Source organism: Panicum hallii, chromosome 6, assembly GCF_002211085.1.
Source record: "Panicum hallii strain FIL2 chromosome 6, PHallii_v3.1, whole genome shotgun sequence".
Lineage (NCBI taxonomy): Eukaryota > Viridiplantae > Streptophyta > Magnoliopsida > Poales > Poaceae > Panicum > Panicum hallii.
Genome location: NC_038047.1, coordinates 2346946 through 2370596, shown reverse-complemented (window position 1 = coordinate 2370596; position 23651 = coordinate 2346946). Strand labels below are relative to the sequence as shown.

Sequence of the window (23651 nt, the reverse complement as noted above, 5' to 3'; positions counted from 1 at the left end):
TTATTTTTTCTGATTTCTACAACTGGAACTAAAGGCTGGAACTTTTAGTTCCGTATTGGCTATCCCGGTTGGAAAATCGGGACTATAAGGGAATTTCCCGACCGGGACTAATGTCGTGTTCTGTACTTAGTGTATGCTTGCATATTTTCCCATATAAAATACATGACACACTTATATTGGTTAGTGCACGGCTCATATTCGTTTTCTTAAAGAAAGAATCAACTATTCAACTTATTCCGTTCCCCGAATCAAATAAAAGTGGGCGGTAGTACATTTCTCAAAGAAACACCCGAGCACCTGCACCCGAGTTACCAAGTGACGCGAAAATCTGGTAGCAGGTTCCTTATTTTGTTGCCAACCTTGCGTTGGACCGACCACGCCTGTCGCCTAATGGTTTTCTGACACAAGTAATTAACGAACGCATCAACGGTTATAAGATGCATGCGGATGCAGGTTGGACTATGTAATAAAGAGAGCTAGGAAGAATCGGGAAGCATAGCAGAGGTCTTAGGTGACAGCAGCTAGGGTTGAAAATGCCCGTAACGTTCGCCGGCCACGGTTGGGCATCGCTGTTGGCCGCAGGCAGTCACGGAACAGGTCCTCTGATCATGCCGTGAGGGCACCGCCGATGAGTAACGATCGAGGAAACTGGAACAGGATCTCGGCTCGTTCACAATGATCACCGATGCGTGTGCCTCGAGTTTCTTTCCTTGTTTTTTGTTTGATTTTTTTATTGAAAAAGATGAGCGTTTGGGAAGGATGGAGCTGAGGAGAGAGTTCGATGAAGACAACAAGTTCCTCCCCTCTCAGTCAACGTTGATCCATTGGGCACTTGAATTCAGATGCACCGCAGCCTGAATGCATATCTATTAATAAGTGGATGGACTCTATATATAAACCTCTTGAACATTATTCATTCATGGTATGCGAGTGGTTTAGGCACCTGGAGTTGAAGTTGGCTGATCAATTAGCCTTTTGGCCTTGTCCACTAGGTCGCGCATAGGTAAGCTCTCCGCAACTACTCCTTCGCCATCGAGGAAGACCCTGTACTTTTCCAATCTGGATGGGGTTCCTTTGACCATGTCCAGGGCATCCTTTGCCCCCTTTGCTCTGAAGATCTTTATGTACCCAGGACACAATACCACGGTTGATATTACCACCTCAACAAGGACCCTTCTTATCCTGGGGTACTTAAGACATGGTTCCATGTTGGATTTGAGAGTAACCACAAGCTTTTCAACAAGTTTTTCTGCTGATGCTGCATCGATATCTGGTTCAAGCACCTGGGCAAAGTATTCAGGGATTACATAACCAATTTGTGAAGCAATACAGAGTGCGGCCTCCAATTGTTCGCCCTCTTTGGTCCGTATAAGTTCCATCACCTGCAAGGTGTTTGTTAAATAATGAAGGATCAATTCATTGCAAGCTAACATAATGAACCCTCTATATAGGTCTTGTGTGTCAATAAGCTCCACACATACATGTGTGTTTATACTAAAAAGGGCAGATGTGCGAGCCAGCGTAATGAAGGACATACGAGGAAGGAAAAATGATGCTTGTTTATCTAATAATAATAGATGGTGATCGAGAGATTTTACCTTTGGCAGCGCAGATTCCAGGTGCACCTTTGCATCAAGGTCTATCAGCTTGTCTCTGGAGTTTGCACAGAGATTATGCAGTAGATTTGCTGCAACACATATGTAGTACTCATCTTTAAGCATGTTGATGAGCTTCTCGATAAGATTATGATCTTTGCCTGCAAACAAGATAGCCAAGCAATTGTCTGTGCTCATTATTGTAAGATTTCCCAGTGCTTCCCCTGCAGCTAGTTGCAGTGAACGATCATTGTTATCTGACCTGAGAAACGAATCCATCAACTTGCGCATAATGGAGTGGGTGCCCCCAATCTCCTGCCTTGCAGCCTCATCCAAGGCCAGCTTTGCTACGATATCCATCACGGGCTCACAGTCCAACATACGTTTGAGTCTGTTCAGTAAGAAGGGGTTCTCTAACAGCTGTTGGCGAAACCGTGCACCTGTTTTGCCACCTATGATAGCAAGCCTCCTCAAAAACTTGAAAGCAGAATAATATACCCCTATTACCCGCTGATGGCCATAACTGTTTTCCTCATCCTCGACGTAGCTGATAAACCCTCTGATCTTGGTGATGATGTTTGTAGCGTCTTTGGCAATTTCTGCACAGTTATCAGGATTGCAAACAAGCTTCTGAAGAATCGACAAGCCCACCAACGCGTAAGGTTGGCGTTCAAGTAGAGAAGGTATCAGCTTCACCATGCTAGGAAACTCAGAAATTTTGAGGCGATCACTGAGCTTTTCGATGATTTTGGCAGCTAACAGCCTGATATCTTTGGATGTGGAGCTGGAGCCGAGCATGTCAATCAAGGTGGGCACTGCATAAGTGATCTCTGCGATGAGCACCTCTTTGGATGTGTGGTCAAATCGTTCCAGGAAGTTGTCAAGAACATGAAGGCCAGCAATTTGCATTTCAGTTGAGGTGCTGTCAAGGGACTCGATGGCGAGGCTGGTGAGGCTGGGCATGGAGTTATTCGATGGAAAAAGACCCTTTTCCTTGCGTGCCTCGTAGGCTTTGTGGCAGTACAGGTCGACTGCATTTTCAGCCCACTCGTTTTCGAATCCTCCCCAGAACTGTCTTACTCTTTTGAATCCCAAGTCACGGGCAAGCGATCTGCGACGGAAAAGGGAGATGAGCCCGAGGATGGTTGCCAGGATATAGGATGACCCTTGGCATAGCTCCAGCATGAAGAAGACTACTATAGATGGCACCAAGTTTGGGCTAGCGTCCTTCGGCAGGGGGCGATAGTCATGGTTGTGATGACCTAGCAGGCTGCGAAGGCGCATAATTGATAGCAGAATCTGCAGGAATGCCACTGGGATCTGCAGGTTGGCAAGCAGCAACGCTGCTATCACCGAGAACAACATATAGAATGATATTTTAAGGGAGATGCCTAGCACTGGGAAGACTACGCTCCAAAGGAAGAGTATGGGCAGGATTGTTTTATCAAGGACCTTCAAGAGGAGGCCACAGGGGCTATTGTATTGTCCGGAGTGGGACCTCGATAAGGAGCTATCATCTTCTTCTCCCCGAAGGTTTTCGCTGCTAAGCACTAGTAGAGCTAAAGTGACTGATGTGCTGAAAAATCTGTAAAAAGAACCAAATACTGCTTGGAGGAAGGGCAAACATGACAACCCTGAGGCTATAATGATATCTAAACAAAGTAGTGGTACGGTTTTGCGCATAGATGGCACAAAGGCCATGAAGGCCATGATTAAAATGGCCAGCAGTGCCAGAAGCCCCGTTGCCCCTAGCCAAGCAGCGAGAATACCAATAACTTTTAGGACAGAAACTACGCGATTAGCCTTGGATCTCTTTGTATAGTGCAGTCCTAGTTTCAAAACACCAGCTGCGCCTCCGATAGAAGAAAGACCAAGCACCGAAAGACAGTAGACAGTGCAAGCATCCGACCACTTGGAACCCATCCATCGCTTCATAAATATCAACAGGCTCAAACTAATAACCAGAACGACTACCTTTAATATGCCTGCAACCATTTCCGGCCGAGTCTCTACTGGAGTGAGGCTAATGTTCACACCCACCATCATCGCAAATACTTTCTCCTTATCTGACATACCGAACATGCGATCTCCCGAGAAATTTTCCCATCTAAATGCACTTGTGGAGCCGAATAACCACTGGTTGACCGAGGCATCATCGCGGATGAAAACCCTGTTGTGTGCATAGTCAGAGTCAGATGAAACAGAATGACCTGACGAAAGATGCCACGAGGTAGAGAATTAACTAGATGATGTAAATAATGGCGTAAGAGCCTTTTTAAGTGTTAACCATTCTTAAAGAGATGAAGCTACGCACCTGGAGCCTTCTATGAAGACCATGATTGCTGAAAACCAGAAATCCAATCGACTGAGAAGAGAGCAGAACCCGCCAAGCATGACGACAGTAGCCCAAAGGAAGCCCAGAGTGCCGACAGCGTTGCCCGCCCACTCCAAGGCGGCAACACAAAACATGATGACATCCAGCTTTTTCAGCTTCTTCCTCACCATATCGGCACTGATGGTCTCGCTCTGCAGCACCTCACTCACACTGCTCTCGCTCTGCTGCGCATCGTCGCCACCACCAGCGTCCACAAGCGCAGTGATGGGATCTACTGCGATGACAATCCGGCCGTCGTCGGAAGGTGTCGTCGGCATTGTTGGTGTTTCCGGCACGGCTGCCTGACAACAACTCCGATCCTAAGTACTATATTTAGCAGCACTAGCTATCTTGCCTCTCCCGGGGATAGCGACAACTGGTGCTGGTGCTTAATGGATCGGAGTAGTACTACGACTGCTGCTTAAACTAAATATAACAAAAGTATAATCACATCCCATAATATAAAAAGTATAGCCACATGATAATAATAAGTATAATAAATGCTATCTGGGGCCGACGATTGCATAAACACACTGTATACATACATGTCAGCCATGTTTTGGCCTTCCCCTCTATAAGTCATTTGGGGCAAAAACACACGCCTCTATTCCGAGGTGATTTGATTTTCCCCCTAATTGTTCGTGATGTCTCAGTGGTCTTAATATAATTTTTCACTATGCTAGCTAGCATAGTTGAGTAGATGGTGATAATGCATGTAGTAACATACTACTTCAAGATAACTGTCCTATATATGTTAGTTTGCTATAGTTACAAGTCTAAAGATGCAGTTTATTTTTAAGATGCATGCAGGTTAAGGAGGCCGAGAACTAGCTAGCTAGCTAGCCAAATACTGTATGAAGCGATGACTACCCATAGCTAGCTAGCAAAAAGAATGAGTCGTATAAACGCACTAGATCGACCGGCTTAAAAGGTGCAGGCTATATGTGAGCCCATGTTCATCGTCATCGTTTTCAGAGGCCGGGCGGCTCTCGTCAATCGAGCCGTGACCTTGGGAGTCTCGATCGATCCCAAGTCAATGCAATGGATTGCTCCTGGATTACTGTGCTAAGTCAAGTCATAATCAAAGAGTTTGCCTGCATTAGTGAGACAGAAAATTGCAAAACCCCGCTAAAATTTGCCTTCGTCTGACTTCCCACCTTTACCTATGTGACATAACGATGCAGACTCTTTGTTTTTACTCGACTTGGTAAGTACAGCTCACTGTACCACAGCCCCACAGTACGGACTATGTTGGAGTCGGTATAAGCCCCTGTACCGACTAACCATCGGTCGACATAGAGTTATACTGAGCCCTCGACGGTGCTCACACACCGTGGGTCTGATTGGTTGAGTGCCAAAATGTATCCCACCAAAATATGGGCAATTCCATAAATTTTGGTATTCGTTTAGTTGATTTCCAAAAAATTAGCATGACTTATATTGGTGATGCTCAGCTCGCCCACATTTTGGTGGTTCGTGCCAATTCCCTCTTCTAGTACTTGTATTTTGGCATCAAACCAATCAATGGTCAAAATTTTGGCAATCACATTTTGATGCCCAACCAATTCCTATTCTTGCCCATGTTTTGGCAAGTAAATTTGGCATGCCCATATTTTATATTTTGGCATGCCCATGATCAACCAATCAGGCTCTAAATCTTCGACTATTGGTATAAAACGCATCAACTTTTACATATGGATATACTGTCATACGGCAGTATGAATAGATTATTAACTGGAAATTGAAAATTTAATTTTTTTTCAGTTACTGTTTTGGGCAAATTTTACTAATCTGCAATTAAGAAAGGTTATGATAGAAGTTCTGCCTGCAGATAGAACGTTACCCCACTGCATAATGGACCATGGTTTCCTCCAGTACTTTCTTCTATAAAGTTCTAGCGTTTCATTTTATGGGTGGCAAGCCGCGAGGCAGGTCAAGGACCTAGAACATTGGATTTATGCCAGTTGGTACAGAAAGGCTGAAAGGGGTACATGTCAGAATATTCAACTATTTTGTTTACTAAAACCCCCCAAACAAGAACAATATCACATTTAAGTCCCAAGCAAACTACTCCCACAGTTCCACCCACAAACAGATTCACGCTGTTCGGCTGGCCAGTGAATGGCTGGGCTGCAGCTCCTGCTGCTGCAGGGCAGTCAGCAGCCGATCGGCAGCCGCATCCTGCGTGTATCAGCCGCAACAGCTGCCTAGGGCAGAATCTACCTGCTCTGCACCAGATTTATTTCAACTTCCAACAAGCTTCTGGCTTGGCATTGGCAATATTTATTATCTAGATAACATAGTTGAAAAGCAAACCAATAAATACCCAACGCATCATAAATCGTAAAAACTACAGTTACATTTCCATGCTACAGCTTACAAACACCAGGAATGGTGCAGCATTTCTGCAAGAAACATTAAGCTTATGCCTGTTCCCACCATCAGAGATTTAGCCTAAGACTTTCAAGAATGCAAAAGCCGTATAATAAAAAATGGCTAATAAACTTGCCTAGAGCTATTGCAAAACATCCAGTTCATTTGGTGTTTTGCTTGCAGTGACTCAAAACTTTCAATAGCTTAAAGATGAGGTTACATATATGGCATGACACATTTTGCTCCAGTGCACCCCATGCTGTATGTAGTTTGCAGAAGTGTTTACCACTACCAACTCAATTTTCATCACTGCAGTTTGCATCAAAATTGCCTATCGCACAAGCAGGGTGTCCTACCAAGCCTTGTGAAATAATCATCTCCTGCTATTGGCTGTTTGAGCTTTGTTTAGGTCTGCAAGCTCCTCAATCAGCTTCCTCTCATCACTGCTCAGACGTTTCGGAATCTCAACCTGGACTCGCACCAGCTGGTCTCCACGAGCATTTGACTTCCCAAGAAGGGGAACACCTTTCTTGGACATCACCAGAGTTGTGCCCGGCTGAGTCCCTGAGGGTATCTTAAGGTCAACCATTCCATCAACAGTGGGGACTTTGACGGTTGTCCCAAGGATTGCATCAATGTAAGAAACCTTGCATGTGTAGAGAATGTTTGTCCCATCTCTCTTAAGAACAGGATCTGAGAGGACATCAATGAAGACATAAAGGTCCCCAGGAGGGCCTCCTCTCCGGCCAGAATTACCCTCAGACCGGACCCTCAGCCTGCTTCCAGAATCCACTCCAGCAGGAACCTTCAGACTGATCCTCTTCGTCCTTCGCACTCGGCCATCACCCCCACAGGTGTTGCAAGGAGTGGAGAATTCGCCAGTGCCACCACAAGTATTGCAGGTGGAGACTTGCTGGAAAATTCCAAGTGGTGTTCTTGTGGAGGAGACCACCTGCCCCTGACCTCCACAAGTTTTACACGTCGTTGGCTTTGTACCTGGCTTGGCACCAGTTCCATCACAGGTAGTACATCCTTCCAGTCTGGTTATCTCAATCTCTTTCTCTACACCAAACACTGCTTCCTTGAAATTGAGTACCAGATTGTAGGTCTCATCATCACCTTGCATTGGTCTGTTCCGAGCAGCACGACCGCCGCCCATTCCACCCATTCCACCAAACCCTTCAAACAGTGACTCAAAGAGATCGAACGGGTTTGAGTAATCCTGCAGGAAACAAAATTGATATGTCAAAACAATTCAATGATCCTGCTGGTCAAACATTTGATATAGAAACCATGTAGGAACACTTACTCCTGTTCCCATGCCAGCGCCCTTCAGACCTGCTTCTCCATATTTATCATAGATTGCTCGCTTCTCATCATCAGACAAAACCTACAACAGCCATCTTTGCTATGTAAGCTTAGAGAACTGTGTAACCTACTACCAAAAACAGAAATTTGGGAGTTGAGTATGGCCAGTGGGCCTGACCTCATAAGCATTGCTGATATCCTTGAACTTTTGTTCAGCACCAGGATCTCTAAAACAAAACAAGAAATTAGTGCTTTTATTATTTGACTAACTAGAAGAGAAAGAGATCTAATGTACAAAACAGATAGGTATCATGAGTCATGTACAGGTGGCTAAAAGCAACTGAAATCCAGAAAATGATTATTGTAGCTGAAAAGTGATTCTTGCATTGCGATAGCCAACTTACTTGTTCACATCAGGATGATAGCTCCTAGCAAGCTTCCGGTAGGCTGGAAAACAAAAGGACCAAAACAGAACGTAAACAATACAACATCATGTATATCTATTAGTATCAGGTACTACTGACCACGATGCTTTCAAATTACAAAAACTTCTTAATGGTCAGCCACATAGTAGATATTTTCATATAAAAAAGGTAATAAAAGGCTAACAATACCAGCTAATCAGATGCAGTGAATGACACCAAGGACATCACATTTTGTAGATTCAAATGATCAAAGGGATGTTGCATGCTACGATAATCTTAAATTAGATGAAATGGTAACAATTCAGAGATTTTGCATGGTTGCCCCCACTTGGGGCCTATTACGAGTTTCCCCTCCTTTTCTCATTTTGCACCATTACCCCTACTGTTTCCAAAATGTTTGCACCAGTGCCACTATTTTTTTTTTACAAATCAGGGGCAATGGTGCAAACCGAAAATAGAGGAGGTAAACTCATAGTTAGGCCTCAAGTGGGGTTCATGCAATTGCATCTAACAATTCAGCCTTTTGAAGAACTGCATTATACTTCTGAGTGCTAGGAAAACAACCCTACAGTTCAATTACGCCTAGATTACACATAGGCATACTTATTTACTTACATGAAAGTGCCTTTGAAGACAAATCCACACATGCCATTTTATGTTCTCAATAAACATTTTAAGATTGATTGGCAGTCCAAGCTTCAAAAGTTCGACTGAGTCTTTTCCAAAATGTCATATATTTATGAACAGAGTAAGTAGTTTACAAGTGATACATATATTAAGTGTTGGGTTTTTTTATAAGTGCACTATATTATTGAAGCCACATTAAAATGGAAGTTACAAGCGCCAATTGGAAGGATTTGTATGACATATTACAGGATAACTAAAACCAAATAAAAAACAGGTAATAAATTCCTCTAATACATAACTAACAAACAAAAGAAGAATTAAGTGAAAACATTCAGAGCATGAGCAACCAAATACAAGATACTAACCACTCTTGATTTCAGATTTACTAGCATTTCTTGAGACACCAAGTACGGAATAGAAATCCTGTCATTTGGATATTTAAACCCATATCAGTACGGAAGACAGTTTTAAGCAATAACATAAGCAAAGAAGAAAGACAAAAGGATAGCCACTCACAGCTTCAGCTCTGACAATGAAACGTGAACCCCTTTTCTGGCGAAATCTTGATGATGGGACATGGTTTAGTCGTTCGGACGAGGTCTGTGAATGCAAACTATAACTAGATGACACCAGGTGTTTACCTCTGCCTCTTGTACTGCACAAACAGAGACAGTAAAAACAAACTCAGTTTGCTGGGAAAATTTATGTGCATGGTTAGTAGAATATATTTTTTAACATTCTTATAAAATTTTGTTGTTACATGCTGCAGGATTTTTGAGAAAATATCTAAGTGCATCTTGCTTAATTCCCTCCACCTTATTAGGTGTATGTTACATTTTACTAATTAGCTAGCTCTATTTCTTTTGTTCATTGTTGACAGAAATTAAAGTGGCGGTTTAGAGATAAACAGATTTATCAAGGCAGCAAGGGGAAAACATTGAACAGAGGATGACAGTGATTTTGTATCCTTTTCCCATTGTGAGTGTGCTCAGGCCTTGGGCACCAAAACGCAGTACATACTACATGGCACATAAGGTTGTTTGGTCTACTTCGAGTCCATGTGAAAAATTGATTAGATGACAAGCACTGATAATAAATGTGGAAGCTTAGAAACCAACCGCAGTGGCAACAATGTTTGAAACCGGCTACCGGTTCCACCAAGGACCTCCTAAAGCGAATCACATACTACCTAGAAACAAATAATATCCCAATCGTGCACAGACATACCCATTTTTTGGTGCCAGGAATCTTGCATCAGCAGCATAGGCAGCCCTTGCGACCGCAGGCGACGCGGGTGGCAGCCGAGGCTTTTCACCGAGCTGGGGAACCAAGGCGCCGCTGAACTGTACCAGTGCCATTCAATGTTTCCTGGGTTAACTGCAGGGCTTCAGTCTACCAGCTGCAACATCACAGAAGGCAGAGTTAAGGGTTTTGCTGCATTAGGCATTCCAAGAACACAGGTACCAACTAAACCGATGACTGCCGCACAACAAACTATCTCCAACAACTTCACTAATAATCAATACAATTCAGAACCCAGGAACTAACGGGAGCTCAATAGAGCCCACAAATTAAACCAATACCGGCATGCCACCACGCAGGTGCGGACCACCCGACGATGGCTTTTGCAAGGAGAATCGGAGGTGGTAGGTGCGATACGTTTACGTACTCGTAACGGGGTCAGATCCGAATGAGCAGAGGAAATAGCTTGGTTTAGGGTTCGGCGCGGCGGGGAGGGAAGGGAAGGGGGCGGGGCGGGGCGTACCTGGTGGGCGGCCGTCGCCGGGTAAGGGGTGCCGAAGAGCGCCGCGGGTCGCCCAGTCGGCGCCGCCAGGAGAGGAAGGCCACGGGAGAGGCAGAGGCGGGCGGAGAGATAAGACGCAGAGCCGCAGAGGCAGAGAGAGAGAGAGAGAGAGAGAGAGAGAGAGCTGAACAGAAGAGGAGGGAGGAAAAAAAAAAAAGAGGACTGGTGGGGGCCATCGTCGTTCTCGAAAAGTACAGACGGTTCTGCTCACACTTCCTGCGATGGTGCTACGCTTCTGCTCTCTGGTGGGCTGTTTGGCACCGCCTCTCCAAGACCATTGAGCCTTTCTCCTTCTGGGCCTCCATTCCACCGCACATTCTGGCCCAAGGTGGAGCTGCTGGCCCAAGATGGGACTTTACGGCTGCTGGCGAATTGAAGAACACAGCATCGGGCTGCCCAAGACGATTGCAGTACACTTGAGATGAGAGTCCACTTAAGCTGAAGTCTCCAGCTGATTGATTTGATTATACACAAAACTGGAACCTACTACTTAGAACAGCAGTGCTGGCTGCTCACTCAAAGAAAAAATTACTACTGAGATCTGAAACAAAATGACCAGACACGGAGCGTCACATGCATGCACACTGCAGCCAGCGTGCGTGAGGTGAACTTCTGTTGAGCACAGGACAGACATTACTACATAGCTGCTATTGGGGCAGCAGCATGCAGAGAAGGGTGCGCAGTCTTTGCTCTCAGGGTGAGCCAACGATCTCGACGGCAGGGGCAACACATTCACCGTGCTGTGAAGCCGATGTAGTAGGGGCGCGCTCTTCTTGCTCTGCTAGCCCACTGCAGGCTTCGGAAGCTGATGGTGGAGTGGCAGCATTCTCTTCTTCCTTGATGCCCTGGGGAGTCGATGGGTCCGTACCACCTTGGTTACTGCTTGCTGCTCCCTGTATTCTTTCCTTTGCAATTCTCACTCTCTCCTGTTTTGCAAGCCGAAGCTGCACCCTCTGCTGCCTCTCTGCAAACGTCTCCAGTCCTGCGTGCGACATCAGGAGCGTGACAAAGGAGAGGTACTCCCCGCCGTAGCCAAGGCTCTTGGCGTGCAGATAACCCCTGCATCTACCAGCAGAAAAGCAGAGCATCTCGATCCATACGTCTTTGACCACTTGCCACATCTTCTCATCCACTATCTGCACCAGCTCCTGAGCGAGCTCCCAGGCTTTGCGAACAAAACCTTTTCTAGACTCCATCATACTAAATATTTTTTGCGTCAGCTGATGCTCGTCTAACAGTGATGTAGTAGCATCATCGCCTTGGAGGATGGCCTCGAGTTCACGGTAGGCAATTACGGACAAATTCCTTCTGCTGCCAGGCAACAACATCTCAGGATTAGTAAACAGTAGATGCATCATGTAGTTGGAGATTTGTCTGCACAGCCTTGCACATTCAGAACCAGGACATGTGCCCTTACTATAGAAGCACAAATCCGTGGCCACATGCCAGAGAATGATGCTCTCATCGAAGGGCGTCTCTGCACTCCAAAGGATCCCTTCACATCCATGGCGCTCGAGTGCCCAGTGGCCTCTGCTGTCGCTGAACCTCCAGTAACTCTCGACATCTACTATACGACTCAACCATCCACTTTTGACATGGCTACGAACTAACATTGTGATGTGTTTGGACGAGTAGCAAGGCTCCAAGCAAAGATATGTGTCAAGCAACCCTTTGCATTGTAAGAATTCTGCGATGCCCAGTAGCCTTGAGTGCCTTCTGTTACAAGCTAAGAATGCTATAAGGTTGTGCTGGGCAACCCTGTCTGACCATTCCGTGTAAAAGGATGCCGTTCTAAGTGTGGCTGAAATCTCCAACAAGTATGTGATGTACAGTAATAAAAGTGTAATCTTGATGTCACTTCCCTTATAAGCTTCTTTGTGGCTGCCGTGGAAGAGGCCAATGGGCACGATCGGCAATAGTAGGTTAAGCAAATGTACAAGGGAAGAGCAGTGATTGCGACAACCGGGTGCGGCTCTATTTCCATCATCCACTTTGAACAACCTGCTGTAAATAAGATTGAAAGTTTTGGAGAGCCCTACACGTAGAGCGTCGTAAGTGTTCTCCTTGTCGAGCAACCATAAGGATTTCAGCTTAGTTACACGGTCATGGTAGGCATATGCATAGTCCACAAATAGCTTGTCAGATTTAGAGAGCAGCTCCCTGTGTTCGTAAGTGGTTATTTTCTCGGAGAGAGAGAGAGACTGTTGGAGTTAGATGTTTGGGGATCTTGCTCGTTGAGTTGCCGCACAAAATCCCTTGCTTCTTGGATGTACTTTTCAATCTCAACTTCTCCCTTTTCAGTTGTGGTCTGTGGGGTAGAATGGAAAGAGGTGACTATGCTATTAAAGCTAGCCCTCCTAAGAGCCAAGGGCTTCTTGAAGCATTTGAAAACACCAAGGATGAAAAGCAGAATTGCTGCAAGTAATAACCTCTCGTCGGCTGAGGATGACCATGATTTGCAAAACACGTAGAGGGCCACCGTGACCTGAGACAACAGTGGAGGAATCCATTCAAACACGTTACAGCTAAAGGTGCCTGTGGCATTGGTTTCTTATTATTGTTACTAATGACTACTTTTATAGCATCTTTTAAGGCCCACGAGATTCGTTAGAAAAATAGACAAATCCTAAAAATTCTTGTAACAAAGCAAAACATACCATTGATTTTTATAAACTCAATAATTATTGCTTATAGCATACTTCAAAATTACTCACCCATGTGCATGTCATTAGGAAAAAATAACCTAAATAGCCCCTAAAATGTTAGCTAAACTAGCACCACTGCCATTTTATAAAGAATAATTTAAAGCAATCCCCTAATATTCACCAAATTACTCACCATGTCATTATGAAAAAAAAAATCTAAATCAATCATATAAATTTGCATATAAATTAGTCTATCAACCCGTGCTCCTGTGTGAGCTAGTAATTCTAAGAGGCATAAATGTTAGTAATTCATCGCTAAATGTGAGGTCCTTGGCAAAATTTCTTATCTTTGCTCTCTCTCTCTCTCTCATCTGTTCATGTTGATACTTTCTTGTGTTTATCTGTTGTACACTTTACTTACCAATTATATATTTTTTCGTCCTGATTCATAGTTTTTCTCCTTTGCATCACATGTATGTGTGTTTGACATATATTTAGCTGAATAGGTTGACCTATGTATGTTTGATAATAACAAAATTGATATGCTGGTTACTTTTTTCGAGCAAGTACATGTTGTCTGCACCGTGACATCAGAGATATATAGCCTGAGTTAGTTTCTCTAAATTTATAATGGTAGGACTAAGTAATTGGATTTGTTTAAATAATATTATTTTAATAATTAATTGCAGAAATTGTGTAAAAAAGAAAAAAATGTAAATCTAGTAGCATGTCGGCAACTGAGCCGCCGACAATAAGTTTGTCAGGTCTACCATGGTCGAATCAACCCTATCAGTGCCGTGTCGTTGTCGGCTACGAGGCGGGCTTGTCAGCTAGGCAATAGACCACAAGATTGTCGGCACGATAGGGCAACCTGTTGCCTTTTTAGGGAGCTGTGGCCTTTTAGGGAGCCGACAGGTCTGTCGGTTGTCCATTGGGCGACATGTCGCTTTTTATCAAGCAGGCGGCTTCTTTCCCGCGGTTCTACCGCGGCTGATTTTACTGGCCGTGGCCTGCGCCCCCGCCGGCATCTGCCCTCCTTCCCCCGCCATCCCACCGCCCGCCGTCCTTCCTACGTCGTCCCTATCGCTGCCGGCCGTCACGCCTGCGCCTAGGTGCTCGGCGAGCGCGCCTCCACCATCCGCCTATCGCGCCCTCACGCGGCTCCACACACGCCCCCCAATTTGTAGGTATTTATTTATTTAGGTTCGACGTAATTTTAGATTAGAATAATATTTGTTGGTGTATTATTTAGTCTTAGTTAGGAATTCTTAAGTTAGTTAGTTCGATGTGCAGACATAGTTAGTTAATGTAGGTTATTATTTAGTTAGTGTAGCCGGTTAGTCTTAGGTTAATGTAGTCTTAGTTAGTATTGGTAAATTGAATTAATATTATTTAGTCAATGTAGGTTATTAGTTAGTTAGTGTAGTAGGTAAATTTTGTATTAGTCTGTGTATTAGTTTGTAGATGCGATATATAGCAGTGTAAATTTTATTAGGTACTGTGTATTAATTGTGTATTAGGTACGTAAGAAAATAGGGTTGAGATAGGTAGTGTTTAACTCTATAGGCTATAAATTTAGGTAGCTATAATCTTAGATTTTTAGGTTACAGCTAGATTACGTGTGTCTAACTTCAGATCCTATGATGTTGAAAGCAGGGATAGATTCAGGACTAGTCAGTAGCATAATTCATCATGGCAATGGATTTAGAACTAGTCAACTAGGAAACGTGTGACTCCGAGGTAACTTAAACCACTATCAGTATATGGATACATTTGTGAGAAATCCGTTATAGATGCGACATGCGGATGTCTTGGGTTGGTTGCATAACTTCTTGCAAGTGAACTCGTTGCAACATATGTTGAAAGTTAGTAGTGTTGTTCTAAGGAAACATAAGATCATAGCTGACGGTGGGAACTATAATGAGATGAGGAATTCGAAGTGTTGACGTGCCATTTGTGAACATGAGTTGTACAAATGTACATTCCTTCTTGTGGTGCTTGTTGAGTAAAATATGGCTAATAGCACTCAAGGTGGAACGAGCAGGATCCATGGAGGTGATGGAACAGAGGAAGTTGCTGATTGTTTCTGACCTGAGCCACTGCAGTTAGAATATGACGCCTCCATAGCTCGTTGTCTTCGATGTTGTAGGCGGATATGCTGATCTGTCCACCAAGGTGCATGAGCAAGATAGGGACCCATAGCACCTCAAGGACGTTGCTGCCGTTTGCAGAATGGTACTGTCGCTTCTTCTCACGATTGAAGAGTGTGGCGAGGGCGTAGATCGTTACAGCGTCTCCGCCTACGTACGACAACCAGATGAAGAACCTGTACACGGGCCGGATGTCGGTCTTACGGGAGCCAGCAAAGAAAGCGAGGTGGCACTGGACGTACGCTGAGGCTGCCCAAGACAAGGACGCGCAGCTGCCACTCCTCCCACCATTGCAGAGCTCTTGAGAGGTCCATCCGCTTTCTCCGTGCCTGGCAGTGGTGTGTGTCTGTGCATAGCTTAGGTTGATATGCAACAGCTACGCTGATCAATTTACCACTACTAACCACATCTCTGCCTTCTAGTGTGTTAGTAATAAGAAAAGCGCATGCATGATGACTGGTATTTTTCTTATTGTACGCAGCCTAGGGTTCTCATTTTGACAGGCTCCTCTGCACGCACCTCGGCCTCATCGATCGATCGAGTGCCTGTATGACCTCTAGTGCAAGCAATTGCGTGTTGAAGCCTCAGCCTAGGGTTCTCAGTTTGACAGGCTCCTCTGCACGCACCTCGGCCTCATCGATCGATCGAGTGCCTGTATGACCTCTAGTGCAAGCAATTGCCTGTTGAAGCCTCAGCTGATCTACTTGTTTGTTTCTCCAGCTTCTCTAAGCACCTGCTGTTCAGGCTTTCATTGATTTCTACGGCCCGACCTGAGCTGCCTAGCTGATTCGTTGGTCCTGGTCTCCTGACCAGTTTCTGTAGCTAATCCATCCATTTTAGCCCAGTGGTTCTCAAGTAAAATCCAAAGCTGTGCTTGGGAACTTCCCTAGGGTTTCAGATCGTCACTCGAGTAATTTATGCTAGCCTTTTTGTTTTCTAGAACTCAGTAACTGCATCGTGCTACTAAATTAGAACCGGAGAGAAGATTAGAGCAAGAACACAGATATACTCCACTCCAGAGCCTTTAAACTCAAGAAATACTTTCCAGGAATAGTTGATTGGCTAGACTTTCTGCTATAACTCTTTTCTCATTCTTTTTTGTTCCTTGTAACTTAGCTTCTTTTAATCAGTAGGGGATTTATCCCCTCCTGTTCCATAAAAAAAAACAAATAGTTCAACATGTCATTGTGGTATAAAATACTAAAACAGAATGCAGTTTTTCCACCTAGTTCTGTCAATAACCGGTGTCTGATGCTGAACGCTCTTCTGCCTCTCGGGGAACCTCTCCAATCCTGCGTGCAACATCAGGAGTGAGACAAAAGAGAGGTACTTCCCGCCGTAGCCGAGGCTTTTAGCGTGCAGGTAACCCCTGCATCTACTGGCAGAAAAATAGAGCATCTCTATCCACACACCTTCGATTACTCTGCACATTAGCAAGAACGCACACGTCAAGGTGTTAGCTTGATGGCACATCAGAGATTGTTGACTGTCACAGAAACATGCAGATCCCTTTTACTAGCGACGATTTGGAATTGGGAGTCAGTGTGTCAGTCAATCAGACATCCAAAAGAACACCTAAAACTCGTCATGTCCTCATATTCAATGTTGACTGCTGACTCGACTAAAGAAAAGGCTGAAACTTTTGATTCCTGAAACTGTAAACTGAACCATTGAGATCTGTAGCAAAATGGCCAGACATAGAATGTTACATGCACACCGCACATGGTGTGCGTGATGCAGATGAACTTCAGTACAGAACAGACATTACAAGACTTCTATTAGGTCACCATCATGCAGAGTAGATAAAAAAGGGTGCAGACTTTAATTTGCTCTCACGGTGAGACCACAATCTCGACGGCAGGGGCAGAGGTAGGGGCAACGCATTCACCTTGTGAAGCCGATGTAGTAGCTGTATAGTTCCCTTCTTGTTTTAGTGGCCCGTCGGCTTCGGAAGCTGCTGGAGTGGCAGCATTCTCTTGTTCCTTCACAGGAACCGTGCCTTTGGCAGTCGATGGGTCAGTAGCTTGGTTACTTGCAGCTTCTTGTATTCTTTGCATTGCAATTTTCACTCTCTCCTCTTTCGGAAGCCGAAGCTGCACCCTCTGCTGCCTCTCTGCAAATGTCTCCAATCCTGCGTGCGACATCAGGAGCCAGATGAAGGAGAGGTACTCCCCGCCTGAGCCAAGGCTTTTGGCGTGCAGGAAACCCCTGCACCTTCCAGCAGAAAAGCAAATCATCTCCACCCACACGCCTTCGATCACCTCCCACATCCTCTGCTCATCTCCTAATCGCATCAGCTCCTGAGAAAGAACCCAGGCGTCATGAACAAAACCTTCTCTGGAACTGGAACTGGAACTGGAAGCCACCTTATCAGCTATCTTCTGCGCAAGTTCCTTCTCGTCCGCTAGAGTCAGATCTTCACCATGCAGGAAGCCCTCTATTTCTTTGTAGGCAGCTGTGAACAGGTTCGTTCTGCTGCCAGGCATTAGCATATCTGGGTTAGCAAACAGTAGATGCATCATGTAGTTGGAGATTTCTCTGCACCGCCTAGCGCATTCTTGATCAGGAGATGCGCCCTTACTATGAAAGCGAAAATCGGTTGCCACGTGCCACAGAAGGATGCTTTCATCAAATGGCTTCTCTATGCTCTCACTGACGAGTTGCCCACATCCCTTCCCCTCAAGTGTCCAATGGCCCCTGCTGTCGCTGAATGCCCTGTAACTCTCAGCATCCAATATGTAATCCAGCCATCCATCCTTGACATGACCACGGACTAAGTTTGTAATGGCTCTAGCTGAGCTGCAGGTACACCAGTATTTGTCAAAAAAGTCTTTCAGCTGTAAGCATCCCATGATGCTCATCAACCAGGTCTGCCTCTTGTTGCGGGCAAAGAATCCTATGAGGCTATGTTGGGGGATCGTCTCAGGCCACTCGAAGTAAAATTTGAGAAGCGCGAAGAATGAAAAGATCTCCAACAAAAATGTGATGTACAACAGTAGATATGTGACACTCACATCGCTTCCCCTATAATCCTTTTTATGGCTACTATGGAAGAGACCAATGGCCACAATTGGCAGTGCTATAGTAGATATCCGTGTATACACAGCACAACAGAAATAAGACAAGTGCCAACGAACTTGGACAAGCATGTCCTTAGTGTAAAGAAGATCGAAGAGATTGGAGAGCCCATCATTTAGCGCTTCATAAGCTCGTTTGTCATCGAGCGACCAGAAGGAATTCAAGCTACTGAAACGGTCAGAGTAGGCGTGCATGACATCTGTGAAAAGCTTATCAGGTCTGCTGAGATGGCTCAAGTGGGGCCGAGCTCCATCATTGTCTAATTCTGGAGGATACTTGTTGCGTTTAACAGAATCCCTGGCCTTTTGTATGTATTCTTCAAGCTCTACTTCCCTGTTCGTGGTTGTAGTCCTGCTAATATCATCGCCAGCAAACAAAGAGCTAACCAGACTATTATAGCTAGCGCTCTTGAGAGCCAAGGGCTTCTCAAAGCACTTGAAAACCCCAGGGATGAAAAGCAGAATTGCTGCAGCAAGTAACCTCTTATCAGCTGATGGAGGCCATGACTTACAAAACACGTAGAGAGCCACTGTGACCTGCGGCAGTCAAGTGGAGCAAAAAAAAAAAAAGACATCAGAGCTATATATGCTGGGTTTTGCTACGGTATTCCGAAGTGACTGTGGACCGTCCATTTAGATAGATCTAGATGATTACTATCGCATATTACCTCCTAGGCGGTAATAGGAAATATATATTTTTATTTTCAAAAGTAGAAAAAATAGGCAAAATGGATCTATGAACCGTGACATAGTAACATGATTAGTTGTGCACCATAAGAGCCAAAGGATGATAGATTTGCTAATTGTGTCACTGATGCTATATTGGTGCCTGACCTGGGATATTGCGGTTACAATGTGCCGCCTCCAGAGCTCGTTGTCTTCGATGTTGTACGCCGAAATTGTAACCAGTCCTCCAAGGTGCATTAGCAGGATAGGTGTCCATAGCACCTCTAGGTCACGACTAGGATACTTGGAACTCTGCTGCACCTTGCTTTGGCGGTTGAAAAGCGTCGCGAGGGCGTAAATCGCCAAAGCATCACTGCCTAGGTACGACAGCCAGATCAAAAACCTGTACAAGGGCCGTACAGGCGACTTACGAGCGCCGGCAAATACTGCGAGGAAGCACTGGATGGCGAGGCTGCCCAAGACAAGGATGCGCAGCTGCCACTCCTCCCACAACTGCACCACACTTGAGAAGCCCATTCACTCTTTCACTCTCTCCGTTCCTCGCAGGGTGTGTCTAAGTGCGCTGGTTGATGTACACCAGGTCATGACCAATTTATAGCTAACCACATCTCGTATGTTAAGAAAAGCACGTGGTTAGCTTTCTGAAAACAAAGTGGTACTGAACCAAATGGCTCAAGCTAGCATCGATCCAAAGTTAAGGTCACTAGGACAGGGCAGGAATCCTCTGATCCATGGACTAGGTGAGGGATATAAGAACCTGGAATATCATCACTGTCACGCAAAGAGCTTGCTGGTCGCCCAAGGGACTTCAAAGTTGTGGTAGTTCATGTTGTCCAAAGAGAATTGCTGCGCTTTGTATTTGAAACCCCTTCCTTTTTCCTCTCTTAAATGAAAGGCAAAGCTCCTGCCATTACGTTAAAAAAAAACTGCAGCTTGTCTAAAAATCCAATGTAGACAATAATTATGTTAGATTCATTATATTTTCTGAGAAAAGTACCCACCTCAACGTTTACGAAACGGCCCTAAATTTATATGTAAAACACCCACACCTACCTCGGTTAGAAAGATAAGCTAAACTAACCCCTAAATCTGCATAACTGAACACCTATCAAACAAACATGGAGGTTTGATACAAAGAGGAAAAACTATGAATAGCTAGGGATGGAAAAGCATATCCGGTAAGTGGTAGATTAATTCCATCAAATGTAGATGAAGTTTACAAATTACCAATATGTATTGTTCCATAAGAGAGCATAAATAGGTTTCGATTAGTTTTGGACCAAATTTTCTAACACCTTTGCTTCTTGCCAAAATTACTAGCACATAAATATATAAATCCAGAAATTGTCAAAACATCAAAAATATTTGGCCATCAATTTGGTAGACTCCAATCATCATTAATAATAATAGCCGTTGGTTCTATTGTATTTCATAAAAAATTACTCACATCCACCATTACGAAGATAGTCTTACGTAACCCCGTAAATCGGCTCGAAATTACCCGCCTTTGTCATTATGAAAATTAAAGGAGTTAAAGAAAGTCCCTAAATATATATTAAAATTTCCCACATGCATCAATATAAAAATTATCTAAAGTAATAACCACTAATCTTCATCTAAAACACCTATCTTTAATTTTCATTTAAATATAACCTAAATTGGTGTCTAATCAACCTCTATTGTCATTAAAAATAATCTAAAGTAATCCCCAAATAATTATCTAAATTTACCTGTATCACTATAAAATATATGCTTCTATACCCACTTCTGCCATTATTAGTATAAAAGAGCTAACCCAAGATATAGATGCATGATGTGTAGCACCATATAGAATATGTATACAATATACATATATGTAGGACGCGATTCACATATCTATTTCTGCTTTAAATACATAACTCAATTAAGATTTGAACTAAACACATTTTAAAAACACATGGAGGCTGCGGCACTAAAATAAAAGAATATGAATAGGATGAAAAATATATAGTGTAATTGGTAACCGATACATATCACAAGCAGATAAAGATTTATTAATATCTTGCTAGCACTGAATGCTGAGGCTACCTAAGACAAGGATGCGCAGTTGCGACTCGTTCCACCATTCCACCGCTCTTGAGATCACCATCGCCCTCTCCCGGGTGGCCTTGTCCCTCCTCCCCTCTCGCGCTCTCCCTCCCCGTGTGGGCACTTGTATTAATTGTGGTTAATTTGTGCATAGTGATGACCGATGAAACAATGTGTGTGCTGTATATATAGCTAGCTAGCTCGCTCTGCTGGGGAATGGACACAAGATAATATTTTAATAATTAAAGGTGCTCCAGCAGATTACCAATCCAATCTCTAATACCTAAACGTTTTTAGCAATTACCAAAACACGCCTCCCTCCACCCTAAATGAAGGGAATTTACCCGTCCACCTTATTCCTGGTGATTGGATTTCGGTAGTCTGCTGCAGCAACTATTACAAAAATATAAAAATAGTTATTGGTAAAGGAGAGAGAGTGTGTTTTTAGTGTGAGGTACGAGTAATTTGATGGAGATGCTCTGTATATTACTTGGTATTGCCACGTAGGCTAGTTTGCGCTCCGGCATCACTAATTTAGTGGCCCAAAAGCGCATGCTGCTGGTTTCTGAGGGACCAACGTCGCAGTCCCTGCGCCTAGCTGATTGCGGAGAAAGATCCTCTGTAGTACTGCATGCTCTCTCTCGCCCACTAATTGCATGCATGTCCTGGACATCTTTCCCATCGGATCGTCAGGTTTCAAGCCTAACAACAGTTAAACTTAGCTTTAACAGGCGAGAGGAGTTTATTAGCTTTATTTGTTACTGAGCGCAGCCACAGAAAAGACATGAATGCCGTGGGGAATCGAAAACTTCATATCATGCCCGAGTAGACGGCCATTAGCTAGTGAGCTGGGCTACCAATAATCCGAAAATCTCTAGGCAAATTCGTGGCTTCGCATCTAATGGCTTGGCCTGTTGCTATGCAAAGCTGAGTATTCTTCAGAACATGTGCCGCATGTTACTACGCTCTTACTGCTACTACTATACATGAGGTCGAACATGACGAGATTAGCTGAGATCAATCAACTTTAACCCCAAAATTAATTACTGCGCATGGATTAGAAATCATCCAAGCCAAACTCCAAATTCCCCACCAAGAACTATCAGCTCCGGTTCCTGCCCCGCGGCAGGCAAGCCTAACTTCCGATGACTCATCCATCAAGCCGGCGGAGGCAAGTTTCAGAGAGGGAGGTTGTTTCGGGCGTACTGTAGAAGTAGGATGGACTGTGGTTGAAGATGAAGACGTCGTGGACGGTGAAGGACTACAACGGCGGCGGCGGCAGGCCCAGCCGCCGCCGGGCGAGGGCTTCCACGAGCTCCGCGTCCGTCACCGGCTGCTGCTGCATGGCGCGCGTGCGAAACCACCGTACCCGCGACCGGCCGTCAGCGAGATCGATCGATCTTCTGTTTGATCGATGAAGATTGATTGACCGGCCGGCCACGCTCACGGTGAAAAACACCGTGCCTTCTGACTTGATCGATCTTCTGTTTTGAGGACCATGTCGGTGGGATCGAGTGTGTTTTCTGCACGAGCTCTTCGGAGATCGAGCACGCCTCGTACAGAACAGAAGATTGGTCAGCCCAGCCAGCCCACTTAGACGGTCACTGGTTGGCCCACAACCCAATCTGGCCCGCCAGCCGACTCTGCCTTGCTTCCTGTTGCAGTAACGCCTCTTCTCCATCTCCGGTGATCCCGGGCGCTTTTGGTGGTAACGCACATTACTGCCAGGGCAGCCGTCGCAGAAGGTATCGTGGGCCGGCCCAATGCACACTTCCCAAGCAGAAAAATGTACATATAAGAAGGATGTGAAGTAAAATAAATTCATAACTTTTAAATGAAATGTTCAAATCAAATGCAGATTGTACCATTAAGATCTTTTTTTAAAGGTGGAATACTTTTTTGAAGAGGAACAATTGTTCCAGCTTCGCAATGAAATTGTTCTATCTTAAATTTTTTTAAAAAACCGTTTAAATATTGTCAAATGTAGTCTTGTTTTGACAATGACACTATCAGAATTTAATTTGGATAGATGAATTGAAAACTACGGATTTTTTTTTCACTTTGATCTTCCTTTGCACGGAACTCCATGGACCATACACTGCTGCAGCAGCGGCAGCCCGTAAAACAATTGATTAACAAGTCATGGGCTGGAAGCACCAAAGAAAGAAAATGAAAAACGAAGCCCGAAAAGGAAAGTGAGCAAGCTTCTGTGATGCTCCGCCTCCAGGTCGCGCGTGCGATCTGGATTATTTTCGGTGATCCCGGCCCTCCATATCATCCATGCCAGGGATGAAGCTAGACCTGAATCCACACAGCCTCATTCGTCCATGATGGTCTGACCACCGTTCACTAGCTAACAAATGACAAATGTAATGGGCGAGAGAGAGAGAGAGAGAGAGAGGAGAGAGCCGAGAGCAGAGCACTGAGACCAAAGTGAGGGCAAGGGTCTCATAACGAGCGCCTGCTATTGGACGCTTCTTCAAGGGCATGGATACAAATGTTCTATGAGGGAGAATCAA

The 23651-nt window shown here is 44.6% G+C and overlaps 3 protein-coding genes across 3 annotated transcripts; all 3 read right to left on the bottom strand.

The window, feature by feature from the left end:
• Positions 1-655: 655 nt before the first annotated feature.
• LOC112896852 lies at positions 656-4247 on the bottom strand. Its single transcript, XM_025964976.1, has 5 exons — positions 3910-4247; positions 3671-3765; positions 1599-2938; positions 944-1382; positions 656-854 (listed from the first exon to the last, which is right to left on the bottom strand). The coding sequence occupies exons 1-5, from the start codon at positions 4245-4247 to the stop codon at positions 811-813; spliced, it is 2256 nt and encodes a 751-aa protein (XP_025820761.1). The 3' UTR covers positions 656-810.
• Positions 4248-6288: 2041 nt separating this feature from the next.
• On the bottom strand, positions 6289-10624 carry LOC112897005 (chaperone protein dnaJ A7A, chloroplastic). The gene is made up of 8 exons (XM_025965167.1): positions 10468-10624; positions 9930-10101; positions 9219-9357; positions 9068-9125; positions 8055-8097; positions 7829-7877; positions 7652-7732; positions 6289-7564 (listed from the first exon to the last, which is right to left on the bottom strand). Exons 2-8 carry the CDS (start codon positions 10058-10060, stop codon positions 6716-6718), a joined length of 1350 nt encoding a protein of 449 aa, XP_025820952.1. The 5' UTR covers positions 10061-10101; positions 10468-10624; the 3' UTR covers positions 6289-6715.
• Positions 10625-17052: 6428 nt separating this feature from the next.
• LOC112896851 lies at positions 17053-19581 on the bottom strand. Its single transcript, XM_025964975.1, has 2 exons — positions 19213-19581; positions 17053-18915 (listed from the first exon to the last, which is right to left on the bottom strand). Exons 1-2 carry the CDS (start codon positions 19579-19581, stop codon positions 17134-17136), a joined length of 2151 nt encoding a protein of 716 aa, XP_025820760.1. The 3' UTR covers positions 17053-17133.
• Between the last annotated feature and the right edge of the window lie 4070 nt (positions 19582-23651).

Bases quoted from the DNA above. Each gene is read 5' to 3' on its own strand.
- LOC112897005 (XM_025965167.1), bottom strand. From the start codon at position 10,060: ATGGCACTGGTACAGTTCAGCGGCGCCTTGGTTCCCCAGCTCGGTGAA. The intron at 9,126-9,218 runs GTGAGTGGCTAT...TCCAAATGACAG, and splicing joins TCATTGTCAGAGCTGAAGCT to GATTTCTATTCCGTACTTGG. The intron at 8,098-9,067 runs GTTAGTATCTTG...TTTGTTTTCCAG, and splicing joins TAAATCTGAAATCAAGAGTG to CCTACCGGAAGCTTGCTAGG.
- LOC112896851 (XM_025964975.1), bottom strand. From the start codon at position 19,581: ATGGGCTTCTCAAGTGTGGTGCAGTTGTGGGAGGAGTGGCAGCTGCGC. The intron at 18,916-19,212 runs GTCAGGCACCAA...TGACTGCCGCAG, and splicing joins TTGTAACCGCAATATCCCAG to GTCACAGTGGCTCTCTACGT.
- LOC112896852 (XM_025964976.1), bottom strand. From the start codon at position 4,247: ATGCCGACGACACCTTCCGACGACGGCCGGATTGTCATCGCAGTAGAT. The intron at 2,939-3,670 runs GTATGTCAGATA...CGGTGATAGCAG, and splicing joins CTCGGGAGATCGCATGTTCG to CGTTGCTGCTTGCCAACCTG. The intron at 855-943 runs GTGCCTAAACCA...ATATGCATTCAG, and splicing joins TCAGCCAACTTCAACTCCAG to GCTGCGGTGCATCTGAATTC.